General features: G+C 38.2%; 1 protein-coding gene across 2 annotated transcripts in view; it reads right to left on the bottom strand.

Moving 5' to 3' along the window:
• Positions 1–17,232: 17,232 nt before the first annotated feature.
• The window catches only part of PRKCD (protein kinase C delta), a 148,215-nt gene continuing 142,557 nt past the window's right edge, over positions 17,233–22,890 (bottom strand). For both annotated transcript variants that reach the window (XM_053721201.1, XM_053721200.1), the window contains exon 18: positions 17,233–17,821. In XM_053721201.1, the coding sequence (XP_053577176.1) occupies positions 17,663–17,821 (159 nt within the window). In that variant the 3' untranslated portion in view covers positions 17,233–17,662. The remainder of the gene's footprint in view (positions 17,822–22,890) is intronic.

Here is a 22,890-nt window from a genome sequence, read left to right on the forward strand (position 1 = left end):
TAACAAAACGTAGAGGAGATTATACCATCCCCCTCCCATGTCTAACAAGGTTGAGTCATTCGAAGAAAAACATAACCCATAAGGGTAGGGTCCCTCAGTAACTCGAAAACATTTCTGAGGAAGACACTAAGGCGAGCCCGTCTGTAATGAAAAACACAGCACTCTAGAAAGGTTACTCCCTCAGGGAGCTGCATATGTCCTCCCAGGGCCGAGAGACCCGGGACAATCGGGCACAAGCATAATCGCGAACAAACATCCGGACTCTGCAGTCGAGCCAGCCTCAAAAGGATGTAGAAACGAAAACACGCCACCACCTTCGGGGGAACAGACTCCCATCCAAGGAGGGAAAGACATAACTTGGGTTACCTGCATGTGTAGTATTAGAAGGGAGTGGTAGGGAACTCGCCTCCCAGAGGACAAGGCCCCCCGAGGCGGAAAGCTCAGCAGTCTCTTGAATACCCAAGCTCGAGGAACAAGTAGCTCTAGAACGGACTGAGGAACATAACTGATGAACCTGTGTCCAAGGCTCCGATTCACACTCATCACAGGACGAGGAGTCTAACCCAGAAAGTTGACCTGATTCAACATCAGTATCCTCCATAGTTGGATACTTAAAGTGGACTATAACCAAAATAAAAACAGCGCCAGACACCCCCAATGACTGGGGCACTCACCACCTCCTGTTAACCAGACCGCAGCAGACTATTACTCAGACGCCACACAGACAGGAATGCGGAAATGGGAGATATGGACGTAAAATGCCCGGTCACCAGGTGAACCGTACAGTCCAAAAAACAAAAGCGTGCCCAACCGTAGGGTCGCTTCACTTTGAAAGCCTATATGTTCCAAGCCAAGAGCCAGAAAAACACTAGGGTTAAATCACATAATAAAAACATGATTAACCCTCCCCCCCATGTTAAATAATCCCCCTCAGGAGATAATAACCCTTAATTCCAAGATACTAAAGGAGTCCCATTGAGACGCTGAAATTTACCTAACAAATGCGTTACACTGCAATCAGAGAAGGCAAATGAAACGATCTTACCGGAATCCACACCGTGGAACAGGAACACGGCCCTTCAAGTGTGATGAATAGTAGCATTGCCTCCGCCATGGACTTGAGAGAGGACAGCAGGTATTTTCTGCCACAATTGTCTGACTCTGGGACACCCCCATATCATGTGCATCAGGTCCGCTGCGAAGAAAGAACATTTCGGACATGCACAGAAATTCAAATTCCCCCATCTAGCTCCTTTTGCTGGGGTAAAATAAGCCCAATATAGTAGTTTAACATGGGACTCTCTTAAGCAACTATTGTAATAGATCTTTGAATAATCTCTCCATCAATATGGGTTGGCCATTTTGAGTGTTCTATTGTTGAGATAATTCTAAAAGATTTTGGTCTCCCCTTTTTGAAAGCAATAGCTGATACCATAATGAAATGAAATGTATGCCGCTTCTAACTAATAGAAACCACTTTTCAAAAACTTCCTTTTTCAATGGGACTTCCCCAGCGCCGGTATTACGAGTTTGCCTGTCTGGCCAAAAAGTGAGCGGTACAGCCTAGCTATAACTACAAAATCTGTACCGCCACCTGAAAGTGAGTAGTTATGGGTTTTACGTTACAAAGCTGTAGCATAAAACTCATAACTAAAGTGTTACAAAGTACACTAACACCCATAAACTACCTATTAACCCCTAAACCGAGGCCCTCCCGCATTACAAACACTAAAATAAAATTATTAACCCCTAATCTGCCATTCCGTACATCGCCACCACTATAATAAACATATTAACCCCTAAACCGCCGTACTCCTGCATCGCAAACACTACTTAAATATTATTAACCCCTAATCTGCTTTCCCTAACATCGCCACAACCTACATTACTGCTATTAATCCCTAATACGCTGCCCCCAAAATAGCCGCCAGCTAACTACACTTATTAACCCCTAATCTGCTGCCCCCAATGTCGCCACTACTATACTAAAGTTATTAACCCCTAAACCTAACCCTAAGCCTAACGTAACCCTAACCCTAACACCCACTAACTTTAACATAATTAAAATAATTCCAAATAAAAATTACAATTAATACCTAAAGTATTCCTATTTAAAACTAAATACCTGTAAAATAAAACCTAAGCTAGCTACAATATAACTAATAGTTATATTGTATCTAGCTTAGGTTTTATTTTTATTTCACAGGTAAGTTTGTATTTATTTTAACTTGGTAGACTAGTTAGTAAATAGTTATTAACTATTTAATAACTTCCTAGCTAAAATAAATACAAAGTTACCTGTAAAATAAAACCTAACCTGTCTTACACTAAAAACCTAACATTACACTAAAATTAAATAAATTAAATTAAAAAAATACATTTATCTAAATTACAAAAAATAATAAACATTAAATTACACAAAATAAAAAAGAAATTATCAAATATTTAAACTAATTACACCTAATCTAATAGCCCTATCAAAATAAAAAAGCCCCCCCCCCCAAATAAAAAAAAGCCTAGCCTCCACTAAACTGCTAATGGGCCTTTTGCGGGGCATTGCCCCAAATAAATCAGCTCTTTTACCTGTAAAAAAAAAAATACAAATAACCCCCCAACAGTAAAACCCACCACCCACACAACCAACCAACCCCCCCAAATAAAAACCTACCTAAAAAAAAACCTAAGCTCCCCATTGCCCTGAAAAGGGCTTTTGGATGGGCATTGCCCTTAAAAGGGCATTTAGCTCTTTTACATTGCCCAAAGTCCCTAATCTAAAAATAAAACCCACCCAATAAACCCTTAAAAAAACCTAATACTAACCCCCGAAGATCCACTTACAGTTTTTGAATACCGGACATCCATCCTCAACCAGCTGGGAGAAGTCTTCATCCAAGCGACAAGAAGTCCTCAACGAAGCTGGGAGAAGTCTTCTTCCAAGCGGCAAGAAGTCATCCTCCAGGTGGGCAGAAGTCTTCATCCAGACGGCATCTTCTATCTTCATCCTTCCGATGCGGAGCGGCTCCATCTTCAAGACATCCGGCGTGGAGTATCCTCTTCTTTCGATGGCTATTGAAGAATGAAGTTTCCTTTAAATGAAGTCATCCAAGATGGTGTCTCTTGAATTCCGATTGGCTGATAGAATTCTATCAGCCAATCGGAATTAAAGGGTAAAAAATCATATTGGCTGTTCAAATCAGCCAATAGAATGCAAGCTCAATCCTATTGGCTAATTGGATCAGCCAATATGATTAAAGCTCAATCCTATTGGCTGATTGCATCAGCCAATAGGATTTTTTACCCTTTAATTCCGATTGGCTGATAGAATTCTATCAGCCAATTGGAATTCAAGGGACGCCATCTTGGATGACGTCATTTAAAGGAAACTTCATTCTTCAATAGCCATCGAAAGAATAGGATGCTCCCCGCCGGATGTCTTGAAGATGAAGCCGCTCTGCGTCGGAAGGATGAAGATAGAAGATGCCGTCTGGATGAAGACTTCTGCCCGCCTGGAGGACGACTTCTTGCCGCTTGGATGAAGACTTCTCCCGGCTGGATGAGGATGGATGTCCGGTCTTCAAAAACTGTAAGTGGATCTTCGGGGGTTAGTGTTAGGTTATTTTAAGGGTTTATTGGGTGGGTTTTATTTTTAGATTAGGGACTTTGGGCAATGTAAATGAGGGCTATTAGATTAGGTGTAATTAGTTTAAATATTTGATAATTTCTTTTTTATTTTGTGTAATTTAGTGTTTATTATTTTTTGTAATTTAGATAAATTAAATTTTTTAATTTAATTTATTTAATTTTAGTGTAATGTTAGGTTTTATTTTACAGGTAAGTTTGTATTTATTTTAACTAGGTAGCTAGTAAATAGTTAATAACTAACTAATCAACCTAGTTAAAATACAAACTTACCTGTGAAATAAAAATAAAACCTAAGATAGCTACAATGTAACTATTAGTTATATTGTAGCTAGCTTAGGGTTTATTTTACAGGCATTTAGTCTTCAATATGAATTATTTAGGTAATAATAGTCATTTTTATTTAGATTTATTTTAATTATATTAAAGTTAGGGGTGCTAGGGGTTAATATATTTATTTCGTGTTAGTGATGTGGGAGGCCAGAGGTTTAGGGGTTGATAACTTTAGTATAGTGGCGGTGCGACGTTGGGGGCAGCAGATTAGGGGTTAATAAGTGTAGGTTGGTGGTGGCGACATTGGGGGTGGCAGATTAGGGGTTAATAAGTGTAGGTAGGTGACGGCAGCAGATTAGGGGTTAATAAGTGTAGGTGGGTGGCGGTGACATTGGGGCGGCAGATGAGGGGTTAATAACTAATGTAGGTGGCGGTGGTGTTAAGGGCAGCAGATTAGGGGTGTTTAGACTCAGGGTTTATGTTAGGGTGTTTTTTTCTTCCCCATAGACTTTAATGGGGCTGCGTTACGGAGCTTTACGCTCTGTTATTGCAGGTGTTAGGCTTTTTTTTTAGCCGGCTCTCCCCATTGAAGTCTATGGGGAAATCGTGCACGAGCACGTCAAAGCAGCGCTGGTATTTGTGTGTGGTATGGAGCTCAACGCTGCCATTTCGTCCGCAAACGCTGTTTTTTTGCAAATCTGTAATAGCAGCACTATTAAAGGTGAGCGGTGGAAATAACTTGCAAGTTATTACCGAGTCACTCATAACGCAAAATTCGTAATCTGGCCGATAGTGTCTCGCTTGCAAATATGCAAAAAAAATCACTATTAGGGAGATTGAATTCTAAATTTAATTGTATCAAAAGATTTAATGGATAATAAATTTGTCAACTAACGAGGAGATCTTGTTTAAACCCAGATTTTCCCATCTCTTAAATAAAGAAGACTGAGATCCTAGCTGGAATTCTGGGTTGCCTAAAAAAGTTTGGAATTTAGGAATATGTGGGTTAACTCCTATCATTGAAAACAGCTTCCATAGTGCTTGTATTGGCGTATAGATAGTTTTAAACTGTTTGATAGCTTTAGGTATGGATTTAGCTCTGCAGTGAATAAGAGAGATAGGAAGATATGGATACACTATATTACATTACAGTACGTTATTAGTAAAATAATCTGATTCCAAAATCCAAGCAGGTATTAACCGAGACAAGAACACTAAGTTATAGAGTCTCAGATCCGGGACAGCCAGCCCTCCCGATTCTTTTGCTAAAAAGAGTTTGTTCAGAGAGATTCTTGGTCTTCTGTTTTGTCAAATAAAGCAACGTAGTGCAGCATTAATCTCGCTAACGTCTTTTGTTTTTAGTAAGATCTGAGTATTCTGAAGGACATAAATAATTTTTGTTAAAAGGACCATCTTAAACAAAGCTATCCTTCCAGACAGGGAAAGTGGAAAATTCTGCAGATTTTTCATATATCCTTTAATTTTTTCTAAAACAGGAGAGATGTTGAGGTTATACCATAATGCTGGCTGAAGAGAAATGTAAATGCCTAGATATCTGAAAGCTTTGGTTACTGATTGAAAGGGAATATCAGTTAAAGAGTCTGGATTTTTTCTCAGCCACAGAATCTCTGATTTAGAAGCATTAACTCAGTAACCAGAAAAAGAACTGAATTGATCAATAATAGAAAAGAGTTTAGGAAAATTATTGTTAGAGTTAAATATACATAACAAGATATCGTCCGCATATAAAGCTATTTTTAACTCGGCTTGTCTTATCCCTCTAGTTGATGTCTAATCATAATGGCCAAAGGCTCAATCACTATGTCAAACAAAAAGGGGGATAGAGGACACCCCTGATGAGTTCCCCGCCTCAAAGTTATCTCCATGGATTCCAAATTGTTAACAATCAATTTTGTAGAGGGATTATGGTGTAATCTGTTAATGAAGTTAACAAAATTACCTTCAAAACCAAATTTAATTAAAGATGTTAATATATAATCATGATGGACTGAATTAAAGGCTTTGTCTGCATCGATTGAAATAATCGATGCGTCAGAATAGCCAGATTCCTTCATTAAGCCTTGTTCTTCTACTGAATTAAAGTAATCAATGGTTAGGAAAACTTCCCTGATTTTGGCTGCCGAGTTTCTGTTGTGAAGAAACCCTGCCTGGTCTTTATGAATGATGATAGATAGTACTGGTTGCAATCTAGAAGCTAAGATGGAAGTTAACAATTTATAATCGGTGTTGAGAAGAGCTATAGGTCTATATGAATCTTTCCTTAGCGGGTCCTTCCCTGGTTTCAATATTAAGATTGTAAAGGAAGCCAAAAATTGGATTAAACTGACATTCTCAATATAGAAATAATTAAAGTAAAGATTTTTCAAGTGGGGGACTATTTGTTGTAATAAAATTTTATAAAATTAGTTTGTTAGCGCATCTGGTCCGGGTGCTTTATTTAAAGATAGGTTTTGAATGGCTCTAGTTATCTCAATTTCAGAAATGGGGGAATTAATAGCATTTGTTAGCTCAGAAGATAAAGATGGGTAAGTGATTATCTCCCAGAAATTTTCCCTGTATGATTCGTTAGATTCTTTGTAAGCATAAATGTCTCTGTAATATTCAGTGAAAGTCTCTAATACCTTTTCGGGAGTTTTGGAAATATCCTTTTCATTTTGTATTCTCTCGATTACAGAGGATTTATTACTATTCTTAACTAAGGAGGCCAGTAACTTACCAGTTTTGTTGCAATGCTTATAATACTTAGCATAAACCTTAAGTTCTTTCTGAGTAGCCTCTTGTAAAAGAAAATAATCTATTTTTTAGCTCTAGTATAAGTGGTCCAATTTTCCAATGTTTTTGACTGTAAATAACAATTATATGAATTGACAACAAAGTGAGAAACTTGTTTCTCTCTCTATGTTTTCTTTTCAATGCCACATTATATGCAAGAATTTCACCTCTGAGGACAGCTTTACCTATTTCCCAGAAGACATCAGGCTTATCTAGGTATTCTCTGTTGTAATATACAAACTCATTGTATTTAGCCTTAAGCCAACTTTTAAACTTAAAGTTAGTAAATAAATATTTAGGGAAGTAAAAACATGGTGGATGCAACTTGTGATTTTTGTACTGAATTTGGAGAAGAATCGGGGCATGATCGGAAAGACATATCGGATAAATGGTAGTTTTAACTTGTAATCTAGCGATATTGTCATCCACTAGGAATAAATCAATTCTAGAAAGTGATTTATGAGCCTTTGTCAAACAAGAAAATGTCCTAGTGTCAGGGTTTTGTGTTCTCCATATGTCTCTCACAGCGAGATTCTGAAACACAGTTTAAATTCTAACCGGTCTCTTTTAGTTTTGGTTGGGTTCTTCTTATGTCTAAATCTGTCAAGGGGGTATTGGGGAGCCATATTAAAATTGCCACCGAGTATAACATAACCCTGCCTAAGTTACAATATCCTCAACTGGAGAGGGTCCCAAAAGTCTTTACAAAAGTAGTTAGGGGCATATACATTACAAATTGTAAAAACAAGGTTATCTAATCTTACTCTAATAAGAAGGCCTTCTGGGTCTGTGTCCACATGTAAAACTTTGTGGTTAATTTTTTCCCCGATTAAAATGGCCACTCCTCTCTTCCTGGTCAAACTAGGTGTGGCAACTACATTTCATACCCAGGAAATTTTTAGTTTTTTATTTCTTCAATATTTAAATGTGTTTCTTGGAGGAGTGCAATGTCAGTATTCAGCTTTCTCAGATGTGTTATGATGGCTTTGCTCTTAATGAGGGAGGTGATACCTTCTATGTTCCAGGAGGTGTTCAATGTTCAATGAAGTGGCTCTACTCATGACTCATCCCTCATGCTCACTATTCATGACCCTTAACCCATAGAAAAAACAAACAAACACATAAAAATGTTAAACCAGAGGACAAAATATTGTACCCTTTTTAACTAGTTCCTGAAAAGATTTTTTTAATTACCTGGGAATCTTCAGCATACTTAATTTTATCAAAAAAATAAACCTGATCCTGGACTTAAAATTTTAACCTGGCTGGGTATATTATGGTAGCTTGTATCCCTTGATTGATGAGCTTAGTGCAGAGTGGGGATAGCTCTTTTCTCTTAAGGGAAGTCTCGTAGGAAAAATCCTGAAAGAGAAAAATTTTAGATTCATCTAACAATATAGGTTGTCTCTTTCAATAGTGTTGCATAAAAATGGCCTTATCCTGAAAATTCAAAAACTTAGCTATGATTGGTCTTGACTTAAGATTTGTTTCCCCAGTCAAAGTTGGGCTTCCAACTCTATATGCTCTCTCTATCAAAAAAGGTGACTGAGGAATAGGGATACCTAGAAGTTGTACCAAAGTAACGGAAATAAATAAACTTCATACTTTTGTTCTTGGGGAGGCCTATAATACGGATGTTATTTCTTCTGGAACGGTTTTCCAGATCTTCCAGTTTACACTGTAGCTTGTCAATAGTAAGACTATTGACATCTAAATTAAATCTACAAGACTCGTGCGAGTCCTCAAGATCTGATATCCTTTTCTCCGCTTCCTGAAGTCTGTTGGAAAATTGTCTGACTTCGGTGGTAAGCAGTGAAATATATTGTTTGATTTCTATTCTGAGAGATTCGAATTTTGGAGTCAGAACTCCAGCAATGCTCTCAACTAATCCTTGCATATCCACGTTTTCATTACATTTAGTGACATTAGTGTTAATAGGGTGAATCTCAGCAGAAGTTTCTGTCAAATTTTTGTTTTTCCTCTCCCTTGATTTGGCAGCTATTACTGAAGAGGAATGTGGAGAGTGACTAGGTGATTTCAAAAATATATCCATTAAAGGTGTGATGGTGTGTTACATGAGTGTATAATCAAATATCGTGAGGAAAAAAAGGAGGAGTAAAGTGATAAAGTGAATATGTGAAGGGGAAAAAAAGGGGACAAAAAAATTGAATTAAATCAATTATTAACTTGTGATTTTTTTTTAGGAAATGCAGGTAGTTGGGGTAAAAGCTAGAGAGAACTCAATATAGATGATTTTTTTTCTCCCCCCCCCCTTATTCTCCCTCCTTTTCCTTTACCTTTTTCCTCAATCTTAAAATAATAGTATATTTTAAGATTGATATTTTCAATAAATTGCTCTAATGTTTGTCGGATATGCTTTGAAAAAAATGCCAAAGCTGAAAAAGATTTTAAGGATTTATATATTATTTATACCTTTCAACATTTAAAAAGTGAAAAAAAAAGGGGCAATCAGAAGTTAGTTCAGTATCTGAAAGGAAGGGGGTAACCTATGAGCAGCTTAAGGCACTAAAAAAACTCTGGAATGTTATTTTACACATTTTTTTTCTTTCCTCTCTTTTCCTTCCTCTTTCTGAGTCCTAAGACTCCGAAAAGGAGAAAAAAAAGATTGCAGGTAGGGTGAAAGACTAAATTACAGCAGAGTGAGTGCAGGACAATGCTATAAGCATAATTGCTTTAATAATCCACAATTACAATTACTGATCCTGCAGTCATGGTGCATATTGGTACTAATGAAGGAATCAGCGGGAGATGGAGAGTCCTAAATAATGACTTCAGGGAGTTAGGTAGCAAGCTTAAAGCAAGGACCTCCAAAGTAATATTTTCGGAGATATTACCAGTGCCGTGTGCTAACTCAGTAAGGCAGAAGGAGCTAAGGTCTGTTAATTCATGGTTAAAAACATGGTGTAAAAATGAGGGGTTTGACTTTTTAGAGCACTGGGCTGACTTTTCACTTGGGTACAATTTGTACAGTAAGGATGGATTGCACCTGAATGACATGGGTGCAGGTGTGTTGGGGGAAAGTATGGTAGCACATTTAGAGAATCTTTTAAACTAGGCTAAGGGTGGGAGCGTCAGTTAGTAAACAATAGAACAGAGAGATCAGTCTGTGAATATGTCACTCCCTTAATATCTCAAGGAAGGGATGTCACATTAGAAAGTTTAGAGGAAAGCACACCAAGTAGCAGCAGAAAGCACATAAAAATTAAATGTATGACAACAAATGCAAGAAGCATGACGGGTAAAATGGGGGAGCTGGAACTCTTAGTTGCAGAAGAGGACCATAATGTTATCAGTATTACTGAAACTTGGTGGGATGATTCACATGACTGGGCAGTTAACTTAGAGAGGTATACTTTATTTAGAAGGGACAGAAATAATAAAAGGGGTGGAGCAATCTGCATGTATATTAAACCTAACCTTAAACCTACAACAAGGGAAGATATTTATGATACAGGCGACAATGTAGAGACCCTGTGGGTTGAAATAAAGAGTGGGGGAAAAAATCTTAAAAAAATATTACTAGGAACATGCTACAAGCCTCCCAACATTAGTGACCCGGAGGAAATTCAACTACTAATCCAAATAGGAAAGACTGTTAATAACAGTGCTGTAATTATGGGAGATTTTAACTACCCTGATATAAACTGGGCCAATGAAACTAGTAATTCAGCCAAAGGGGATAGATTTTTAAATATTCTCAGGGATAACTTCTTGTCACAATTGATATAGGAGCCAACTAGGAGTAAAGCTATATTGGATTTAGTGCTATCAAACAATACAGATATAATATCAAACATAGAAGTCAAAGAACATTTGGGTAACAGTGATCATAACATGGTCACATTTGAAATCTCTTTTCATAAGCAGTGTCTTAAAGGTTTAACTAAGACTTTTAACTTCAAGAAAGCAAAATTCATCTATTTAAGGAAATCATTAAATATAAATTGGGACAATGTATTCTCTAATGAAAATAGGATAAATGGATATTTAAAACTTTGTTAAATAAATATACATATCAACAAATACCATATGGTTATAAAAATAAAAAATCAAATCCAATGTGGCTAAATAAAAATGTGTTAAGAGAAAGTAGGAAAAAACGTAGGGCATTTAAATTATTCAAAGAAAATAGTACAGACTCAACATTCCATATTTATAAGGAATGTAACAAAGCATGCAAAAAAGCAATCAAATTAGCCAAAATTGAAAATGAAAAAAATAATTGCAAAGGATTCTAAGTCTAACCCTAAAAGGTTCTTTAAGTACATAAATAGCAAAAAATCTAAGAAGGACAATATAGGTACATTAAAATGCGTGGAGGGTAGCATGATAAATAATGACAGGGAGAAGGCTGAGTTACTAAACCAGTTTTTTTCTTCAGTATACACAAGAGAGCAAACATTGGTTGATACTCCATACCATTAACTGAGTTATGTTTAGAGGATATCAGGAAAAAAACTGGATAATATTAAGGTAAATAAAACTCCAGGCCCAGATGGAATACACCCAAGGGTGTTAAGGGAATTTAGCACTGTTATAGACAAACCTCTACTCTTAATTTTTCAAGACTCATTATCCTCAGGCATGGTACCCCAGGATTGGCGTATAGCTGATGTGGTGCCACTCTTCAAAAAGGGAAGCAGGGACGATACAGGAAGCTATAGACCAGTTAGTCTGACATCAATAGTGGGGAAGATATTTGAAGGGATTATAAGGGATTATATTGATGAGCATATTCGTGTAAACAAGATTATGAGTTCAAATCAGCATGGTTTTAGGAGAAATAGATCATGTCAGACTAATCTAATTAGATTCTACGAGGAAGTAAGTAAAAATATAGATAAAGGGGAATCAGTTGATGTGATATACTTAGATTTTGCAAAGGCATTTGATACAGTGCCACATGAGAGATTAATGCACAAAATTAAGGGACTGGGAATATCTGAAAATGTTAGCTCATGGATAAATAACTGGATAAAAGATAGGGAGTAACGAGTAGTAGTAAATGGATCATACTCAGATTGGACAAAGGTAATCAGTGGAGTCCCCCAGGGATCAGTACTGGACCCTGTTCTTTTTAATATTTTTATAAATGACTTGGAGCAAGGATTAAATAGTGACATCTTTATTTTTGCAGATGATACTAAATTAAGTAAGGTCATTAGGTCAGAGCAGGATGAACTTTTATTACAAAGGGATATGCAAAATTTAGAAGTATGGGCAGGTAAATGGAAAATGAGATTTAATACAGGAAAATGCAAGGTTCTACATTTTGGAAGTAAAAATAAGCAAGCAACATATTTTTTTAAATGGGACAAGACTTAGCCAAACGGAGGAGGAAAGGGATTTGGGAGTAGTAATAGATAACAAGCTAAAGATGGGTGCACAATGCAGAGCAGCGGCTTCAATGGCTAATAAGATACTAGCATGTATTAAAAGAGGCATTGATTCAAGGAAGGAAAGCATAATTATTTCACTATATAAAGCCCTGGCAAGACCTCACCTTGAGTATGGAGTGCAGTTCTGGGGACCTATCGCAAAAAAAAGATATTGCAGAACTACAAAAAGTTCAGAGAAGGGCCACAAAGCTAATAAGGGGATTGGATAATTTAACCTATGAGGAGAGGCTAGCCAAACTGGGTCTGTTTCTTTAGAAAAAAGGTGCTTGAGAGGTGAAATGATTACTTTATATAAATATATTCAAGGCCCATATACAGAGATGGCAGAAGCTCTCTTTATTCAAAGAAAATTGTTTCTGACAAGAGGTCACAATTTAAGGTTGGAGGAAAGGAGATTTAAGCTCCTGCAACGGAAACATTTTTTCACCGTAAGAGCAATAAAATTGTGGAACTTATTACCAAAGGAGGTAGTGAATGCCAATACCCTAGATACATTTAAAAATAGTCTGGATATATTTCTGTATATAAACAAAATTCATGGATATGATTGCTTGTATTAAATGGGTCACCTTTTAGTGGGGTTATTTAAGCTTAACTGGAGCTTTTTGTAAGTATTTTAGATTTGTATAGGTTGAACTCGATGGACTTCAGTCTTTTTTCAACCTCATCTACTATGTTACTAATCTAGGCACAGGCAGTAAAATATAAATTAGACTTTTAGATGTGTCTCTGGCTAAGAAGGGAGAAAAAGGGAGTTCCTCCAATCTCTTCTTAGGTAATTAAAGTTCCAGTGAGGAATTGAAGACTGGATCTTGCCTTGTAGTTAATTTCTTCCCAGTTTTTCCTTTGCTTTATTAAAAAAAAAATTGCCTTTATTTTCCTTTCCCTCTTGCTTCTCTCTCTTCAGCACAATGATGGGAATGTATGGGTGAGGGAAAATATTCCGAATTATAGTGAGATTCCAGCTGTGACTAAGAGGATAGTTGAAGGAGAGTTTGTATCCAAATTAAAAAATATATTTCCAGCCAGTAATAATGAGGCTCTCCACTTCCTTCCCCTCTTCTTTTCTCTTCCTTGCTTCTCCCTCACAGCCCTCTATTCCTTATCGATAATCCCAGACTTGCATGTGGTGATGTGCCAAGCATAAGAGTTTTAGTATAGCAAGCTTTGTTATTAGTAGTTTGTGAGTTTTTAGCAAGTTAGATAGTTATAAGGCAAAATAACACCAGTAAGGAGCGACGGAGTAAGCAAGTTCAGCTCTTGAAAATGAAGAAAATCTCACCTTTAATGCCTTTTGTATTGATGGAGGGAAAAAGAGTTATCTTACTGGCAATGTAGTGTGAATCAACTATCCAATTATTCTCAGCCGGAGAGCGCTCCGGACTAAGGAGAGACAGGAACCAGCTGCTCCTGCTGACAGCAATTATCTCCAATGAAACAAACCTTCGGTGAGTGAAATTTCAGCTGTCACAGCCCTTCACGCAACACCGGTGGGAAGGGGAACATCCCAAGGCTTACAGCAAATGGTGGATCACTAGAGGAGGATGCAGCCGTTCAACCAGTAGCAAATACCTGTTGTCGGTTATTGGGGACCAAGCTATCGATCTCCCTCACGCAGCACAGTGGGACGGAGAGACCGCCTGGGACCCGATGGACGAACCTGCCTCTGGTACAACAGAGTGGCCCCGGAGGTCCTTTTACCTCCTGAATTAAAGTGTGATTGTCTTTCACTTGGAGAGTTCCACGAGCGGTTCCTCTGTCATCCGAAAAGCTTTGCCCCAGTCACATGGGCTAGAGGCGCAATTTCTCTGCCTAAGAATCAGTTGCAGGGGTGTGAGAAGCTAGCGTGACTTACGCTCTAGCTCCTCCTCCAGATCTCTCTGGCAGGACCAGGAAGAATATTATTATTGGACCATTAAAGTTGTGCATGAAAGTTTATTTTGAACTTGAATGTCCCCCTTTAATGCCTGAAGTTTTTCTGTAGTTGTTCCAGCCTTTAAAGATGGAGGCAGTTTCAGGATGGATCTCATGCTGGTAGAAAGAAGATAAAAAAAAAGCTGGATGTGGAATCTTTGCTTTGAAAGATCCTGGAGTATTTCTGTAGCTGCAGCTGAGGACTTTACTATTGGCCGTACTTACCAGCCTATTTTCCAACAACATCTAAGGAATATTTGCTGAGGGATTTGGCCCATAAATGAGCACTTTTGTTGCCTTGCACTTACAGGGGTCAGGAGTGGAGTAAGAGGATCTTTTCTGGTCAATTGAAATGCTTTTCGGTGTGGAATGGCTGACATGACAAGCATTTCTTACATGTAAATCTGACTTTTTGTCTCGTGTATCAGAATTGTTTATGCTCTTTTAATGATTACCTTAGAGCAAACTGCCTACATTATAATTTCTTTTATAATAATTTTGACCACTTTTCCTGTAATTGTGGATTTTCCAGTCTTGAAAACAGAGAGCAAATTGCATGTTAGCTTCAGTCTAGCCCTGCCATATGTATGTCACTGATTTGTAGTTTATCTTATCATTTCTGCTGAAGCCAAACAATGGGTATTTTATTAACACGACAGTGACAATTCCTGTCTTCTCCAGATGCAGGTCCAAACTGGCTCCTTTAAATAAGGATAGGCGTGGATGGAGTTTGACCATTGAAGAATAACTGCAGCAAACAAGGCGTTAATCTGTTCTAGTATTGTTCATAATCTTCTAATATGTTAATCAGTTGGAAGACTGTAGAAAATGCAATTACAAGGTTTTTGTAGATTTTTTTACTAACAAATTTCAAAGTTGTCACGGATACTGGGCTGCAGGGGCTGAACCCTTGTCCCCTGTCACGGATACCAGACATCTAATGCCCCCACCCCCCTACAACCTCACCCCTGTTTGTCAGTGGTTTTGGGCTCCTCAGAGCAACCACCATCTCTGGAGACTGTTTGTTTGCTTTGTGTTTGCTTGTTTCTGTGTTCAGAGAAGAGTTAGTTTATCACCAGGAAAACCCTCCTAGGCTGGCCGGGCTCCTGGAACTCCCGGTCGGCCACAGGACAGCAGGACACCCGCTAACTTTATCCCTGGTCGCTCCAGCAGCCCTTTGCCCAGATCTCCGCTATTTTGGGGATTGGTAGCCCATAGGGAGGAAAAGAGCTGTGGGAATTATCAGAAGGGAGCTCCTTTGGGAACTGGGGTTTTTGGACACCCCTAACTTCAACGGACTGTAACTCCGGTCCCCAGTAACGAATCATGCTGATTTTTGGACTGTGGAATCTGGGGACCGACAGCTCCACCGGGATCACCCGAAACCGCCACCCCTAGGTATTGGAATTATGTGAGACTGTGGCTCCTATGGAGGTGCCGGGCTGTCTGGAGGGGCGGGAATGGTGGGAAAATTGTGGGATTGTCCTTTGTGTTATCAAGATGAGCTATGTGTATAAAAGGAGTGTATGTTTTACAATAAAATCAGTTATTTTCACCTGAATGCTAGTCTGTCTGGTCATTTAGGTGGGCTCCAGCTAGAATCACTTTCCTGGGCTACATAGAAATCACTTTCCTGGGCTACATAGCCACTTGTTCCAGGCAGAGGAAGGACCCGGTTGGCAGCGCTACCCAGTCGGGGTAGCGGGATATCCATCACAAAAGTTATGTCTATTTCCACTACTCCTGGATCATGTGACAGCCATCAGCCAATCACAAATGCATATACGTTTATTCTGTGAATTCTTGCACATGCTCAGTAGGAGCTGGTGACTCAAAAAGTGCAAATATAAAATGTGCACATTGTTTAAAATTGAATGCTCTATCTGAATCATGAAAGTTTTATTTTGACTTCAGTGTCCCTTTAAATCTTTTCTGTAGATGCATCCCTTAGTATACCAGATGGCTCACAGTGTGCTAGAACATTTATAATTCAGAAAATGTATCATTAGAACAGTTTGAGAAACAGACAGATCTTTTTTTCTAGCTTGGCAGCCATTTGTCTGCTAACAAACAACAATTATTTAAAAGCTCCATGTACTTCTTACAAGCGTATAGATGTGGAACCTGTTGCTTGTCTGGTATTAATGATAAGTAATAAAGTACTGGGTCTAGTCTGTCCGTTTAATGATGATAGCTTGCGATTTTGGAAACATACAATCTTGTTACAAATAACGACCATAAGATGTCACTAAGTGTAGAATTCTCCCTAGATTTTACCGATTACCGGGCTTAAATTAAAGGCAAAATTAAAGGGACAGTATACACCAAATTTCATATAACTGCATGTAATAGACACTACTATAAAGAAGAATATGCAGATACTGATCTAAAAATCCAGTATAAAACCTTATAAAAACGTACTTAGAAGCTCCCAATTATGCACTGTTGATGAGGTTAGGCTAGGACGCCCAGTGAAAGGGGCTGAGATAACAGCAACAGCAGACACCCCCCCTCCCTACATATGAAAAGAAGGATTATTTAACAGGAGCCGCAGGAATCTGTAGACATCAGTATACATCTAAAACCTCTGGGCTTGGTTAGGAGTCTGAAAATCAGCACAATGCTATTAAAAAAAAAATAAGCAAAACGATAAATTTTTACAAAAACACTACTAGATGGACTATATAAATTAATCATCTACAAAACATTTATGCAAAGAAAAAATCTACTGTACAAAGTTCCTTTAAGTTAAAATGAGATTATATTAACACTTTTCAATATTTTATTGCTCAAATTATCACTAAATATATTTTTGTTAAATTATGCAATTAATTTGTGCTTTGGATAGCAGAAAATGCTATAACATTACAAAGTATTATGCTTCTCCCACCGAACTACTTCATAATACCACTGGGCTGGCAACATTTTACGTACAGAACACTGAAGTATGTGTAAGACATTCTATGTTCCTATTTTTAAAGCTTCAAGAAATATTTTAAGATGGTAAAGAAAATATTTCAAAGCGTTGGTTTAGGTCTGACAGTCCTAAGTTTGGACGCAGAGCAAAGTAAACGGCAGGGGACTCTGGGAAATGATCAAACACATTTAAAGATATTTGTATATTTTTTTTAAAACTTTATCTTACATTTTCAGTAAAAAAAAAGAAGAAAATTATGAAAAAAACAAAACAAAATTTAGACGGGTGCATGTATTCATTTATTTATCTTTTTTTTTTTTTTTTTTTTTTACAACAAAGCTGGAGTGGACTGTAAAAAATATATTTATTTGTGTCACTTCAACCATTTGACTCCCTATAGCAATATATACAGCAGACCCTATATATATATATATATATATATTTATAATTTTGATTTTCGACACATATCTATATTCAAGTATACAGATGTAAGGGAATTTAATTACATGGGAAATGTTCTTAATTGGCCATAATATTATTTTATTTAAAAAAAAAGTAACTGTTACGGTGTTAAAAAGTACCAAAGCAACTACTGTTCTCTCCAGTTGAAAAGGAGTTACGTTGTCTATATAGTATTTGGGACACCAAAGTCGTCTTTTTAGTGTACATTGGAGTGCATTGGAGAGCATTGAAGGAAAAAAAAAAGTTATTTCTCAAGAAGTTTTTCCATTTTCGGGTTGATAAAAGAGAAACCTTCAAATGCTGCTTGGTCCATGGAGTCAATGAGGTTTTTGTCGCTGTACGATAAACGCGGTTTCTCGCTTAAAAATTCACGGTCAAAGTTGTTATAGTCCCCAGGAGATTTCTGCAGAACAAGAAATTAACTCAGCATTAGTTTTACACACATAGGGCAGTAGGGACATTGGTCTGTTAGTGTCTAAAGTAGGATTACACAGTATATAACGGTCATGTGTATGCAGGATTACACAGCATATAAAAGTCACTCATATGCGGGATTACACAGTATATAACGGTCATGTGTATGCAGGATTACACAGCATATAAAAGTCACTCATATGCGGGATTACACAGTATATAACGGTCATGTGTATGCGGAATTACACAGTACATAAAAATCACGCATATGCAGGATTACACGGTATACAACGGTCATGTGTATGCGGAATTACACAGTATATAAAAATCACGCATATGCAGGATTACACAGTATATAACGGTCATGTGTATGCGGGATTACACTGTATATTAAAAGTCACTCATATGAGGGATTACACAGTATATAACGGTCATGTGTATGCAGGATTACACAGCATATAAAAGTCACTCATATGCGGGATTACACAGTATATAACGGTCATGTGTATGCGGGATTACACAGCATATAAAAGTCACGCATATGCGGGTTTACACAGTATATAAAAGTCACGCATATGCAGGATTACACAGTATACAACAGTCATGTGTATGCGGGAAAACACAGTATATAAAAGTCACGCATATGCGGGATTACACAGTATATAACGGTCATGTGTATGCAGGATAACACAGTATATGATGGTCATGTGTATGCGGGATTATACAGTATATAGCGGACATGTGTATGTGGTATTACACAGTATATAACGGTCACTTGCATATGGGATTACACAGTATATAACGGTCACGCGTATGCGGGATTACATAGTATATAACGGCCATGTGTATGTGGGATTACACAGAATATAATTGTCACATGTATGTGGGATTACATGGTATATAACGGTCACATGTATGTGGTATTATATAGTATATAACGGTCATGTGTATGCGGGATTATATAGTATATTACTGTCACCTGTATGTGGGATTACACAGTATACAACTGTCACGTGTATGCAGGATTATATAGTATATTACTATCACCTGTATGTGGGATTATAAAGTATATAGCCGTCACCAGTATGGGGGATTACACAGCATATAACTGTCATGTGTATGCAGGATTATATAGTATATTACTGTCACCTGTATGTGGGATTACACGGTATACAACTGTATATATACACTGTATATAGCGGTCACGTGTATGCAGGATTACACAGTATATAAAACGGTCATGGGTATGTGGGATTACACAGTATATAACGGTCACACGTATGCGGGATTACACAGTATTTAACGGTCACGCGTATGCAGGATTACACAGTATATAATGGTCAAGCGTATGCGGGATTACACAGTATATAACTAACTGTCACGTGTATGCGGGATTATATAGTATATAACCGTCACGTGTATGCGGGATTACATAGTATATAACGGTCATGTGTATGTGGGATTACATAGTATATAACTGTCAACTATATGTGGGATTATATAGTATATAACGGTCACACGCATTCAGGATTACATAGTATATATAAGAGTCACACATCTGTGGGATTAACATAGGATATAACTGCAATGAAAACCACCTCTTTAGGATAATAATTCTACTACTATAGTATATAACTGTGTATATATAATGTGCACATATATGGAGCACTGTACAACAGCAGTTTTGCAAGAATACTTTTAAGCACTAGATGGCAGCACTGTTTTGCCAGTGTATAACATGGTTAAAATTCATGTAAAAAATGCTGTCATATACTGACTAAAACACCCAAACTCTCGAGCCTTTACCTCCTGTTGTTCAGGAAAGGATACAAAGAGAATGAAGTGAAATTAGTTGTTTTTTTTAATTGTACATTGTGTCTAAATCATTTCTTTGGTTTCATATTCCCTTTAAGTAAAACCTCTTCACTTTGATTTCCCCACAGCTCTATAGTAGGACAGAAAACAAAACAAAAAAATTATGCTGACCTGATAAATTTCTTTCTTTCTTGACACGGTGAGTACACGGAACATCTTCAATTACTGTTGGGAATATCACTCCTGGCCAGCAGGAGGAGGCCAAGAGCACCATAGCAGAGCTGTTAAGCATCACTTCCCTTCCCACAAATCCCAGTCATTCAATCGAAAGAAAAGGAGAGAAAGGAATAACACAAGGTGCAGAGGTGCCTGAGGTTTATATAAAAAAAAACCTGTCTGAAAAAAAGGGAGGGCCGTGGACTCACTGTGTCAAGAAAGAAAGAAATTTATCAGGTAAGCATAAATTTTGTTTCCTTTCTAATGACACAGTAAGTCCACAGATCATCTTCAATTACTGTTGGGAATCAATACCCAAGCTAGAGGACACAGATAATACGGGAGGGACAAGACAGTTAATCTAAACAGAAGGCACCACTGCTTGAAGAACCTTTCTCCGAAAAGAAGCCCCAGCCGAGGCAATATCAAATTAATAAAAGTTAGAAAAAAAACTTTTCCACAGATGTCTCATTTAAATACACCACCCCAGCAGAGATGCTGAAATACTCTCAGGAGGCTGCAGTCCAGCTGGCTTATAAGCCCTACGATTAACACTTTGCAACCAGAGAAGAAAGTGGAAGGAATTTTCCAGCAATTATGTTTACCCATAAAAACAAAACAATGCAGAGGACTGACAAAAGTCCTAATATGGTAAATAAAATGATTAGGTTTGCACAACATCTAGGATGTGTAACAGCAAATCTTCATGAAGAGAAGGATAGGACAGAGAAAGGGAACAACAATCTCCTTTCTGTCCAAAATGACCCTAGAAGAAAACCAAACTTGGTGCAGAGAACTACCTTATCTAACAGCAAATACGAGATAAGGAGAACAACACTGCCACGCTGAGAATCCCAAACTCTCTTAGCAGAAGAAAGCAGAAAGAAACAAAACTTAAACACAGGCCTGATACTGACCAGGACCTGATGAGGATTGTACATTCGGTCCATCCGCCAGATGCTAGGATAAGAAGAGTACATAGCCACAGCTGGTTTTGAACTCTTGACTTTCAGCTTATAAAAGCAGCAAAGTTCAACACTAAGCCATCGTAAGACACCATCCGCCTAATGGAATTAGCCGGAATCTGACCCTTGAGAGATAACTCCTTAAAATGTGCTTCAGAGATTACATAGCACAAAGTATGAATGTATTGTGTACTTGCAAGCGCAGCCAATCACCCGCAAGGGTCTCAAGGCGCTGCTCATTTTATCGACCTCAGGAGGATTAAAGGTTGAGTGGATCTCGCCGGGGATAAACCTGCAACCCTTGGGTTGCTACAGAGCGCAGTCACAATGCCTTAGCAAGCTGAGCTAACTGTCCGGCTATATTAAGATACAAACATTCAATCTCCAAGTCGTCAACTTCAGAGAACGAAAAGTTTTGATGACCTTTCGAAACGATATTTCCACTAGATCCGCCTACAGATCTTGCGATGCCACGCAGGAGCAACTAGAAAAAACAATACTCTCTCCCTCTTGAGCTGAAAGAAGACTCATGGAAGCAGAATAACCCTAGAAAAAGGGCAAGTCCACCTGAAGTTCCAAACAAATGCCAGAATATCTATCAGAAAGGCATGAAGATTTCTTGACCTCAACCAAATTAGGGAACTTGGTGTTTTAACAAAACACCATCAGTACCAATTCTGCTAAGCCCAAATTGGTTGTGAACCTGAAGAACACCTCCGGATAGAGGTTCCACTCCCTGAGATGAGGAGTCTGACTGAACAGAAATACCGCTTCCCACATGTTCACTCCAAAAAGGTGGATGGCCGATAGACAGAAACTGTGTGCACCTGCCCACAGAAAAAGTCTGAAACACTTCCTACATGACTAAGGAACTCAGAAAGAAAATAATATAAGTCACAGAGACTATACTGTCTCAAGGCGCTGCTCAGATTAGAACCTGCTAAACTGGGCTTGGACACTGAGGCCAAAAGTTTAGATCATTGTAACTCTCACAATTCCCAAATGATGAAAGGGAGAGCAGACTCACAGAACCAACGTCCCTGCGCCTTCAACAAGTGCCAGAGTCCTCCCAGCCAAGCAGGCTGGTGATCACAATCACAAACACACAGGAAGGTCTCCGAAACATGAGTGCTAAGACCGAGATTCCTGAAAAACCACCACGGGAAGAGACTCTTGTCGTCTATATCTATTCCTAGAGACATCCGAATAATCCCCATTCCTCTGACTAAGCATGCCTAACTGCAGTGTTCTCAAACAAAAAATTCAACCATGGATGATGTCCATGGAAGCCCCATTATACCAATTGTCTCCATACACTGAACCGCAGCTGCTGAACAGTAGACTGAATAGAGCAGGAATGGCTTTTCTGTCAGAAGGATGTGCATCAATAGGAAAACAAACAATTATAGTCCCCCTCAGTAGATGAGATAAGGGACTTCTTTCCCAGCTCCACTTTCAAATGTAAGCAAGATAAAATAAACCTCTGAATGAGATTTTGCTTGAAGAAGGATGGCGCCTAACCAAAAGGTCAGGCAGGCCGCCACTGCAATCCCAGAACCATTGTTAGAAAATTCAGGAAGCTGGGGCAAAGCCATTGTTGAACCACAAATTGAAGTTTGGTCAGAAAGAAAAATTCTAAGAAGACCCTTTAATGTGAACCTGAGAGTATGCATCCTTTAGGTCTAAGGTTATTATAAACTGACCCTCTGCACCAAGGAAGAATGGAGCGAATAGTCCCCATCTTGAAGGACAGTACTCAAAGAAACTGTTCAGACAATCTAGTTCTAAATTAGGCCACAAAGTTCCCTCTGTAACAACGAACAGAATGGAAAATAAACAATCCCTGTTCCAGAACTGGAACATCACTCCCAGGGAGGAAGACCCTGAACACATTACAAGAACGAGTCTCTTCTTATCTGACTACAAATAATCCTAAGAAGTAAAACCTGCCCCTGGGAGGAAAGGGTTGAATTCCAAATCAAAACCCTGGAATACTATATCAACGGCCCCTTTAGAGATCTAGGACCTTTCGTATCCAGGCAATACAAAAACTGAGATAGAT

Source organism: Bombina bombina, chromosome 7 (assembly GCF_027579735.1).
Source record: "Bombina bombina isolate aBomBom1 chromosome 7, aBomBom1.pri, whole genome shotgun sequence".
Taxonomy (NCBI): Eukaryota; Metazoa; Chordata; class Amphibia; order Anura; family Bombinatoridae; genus Bombina; species Bombina bombina.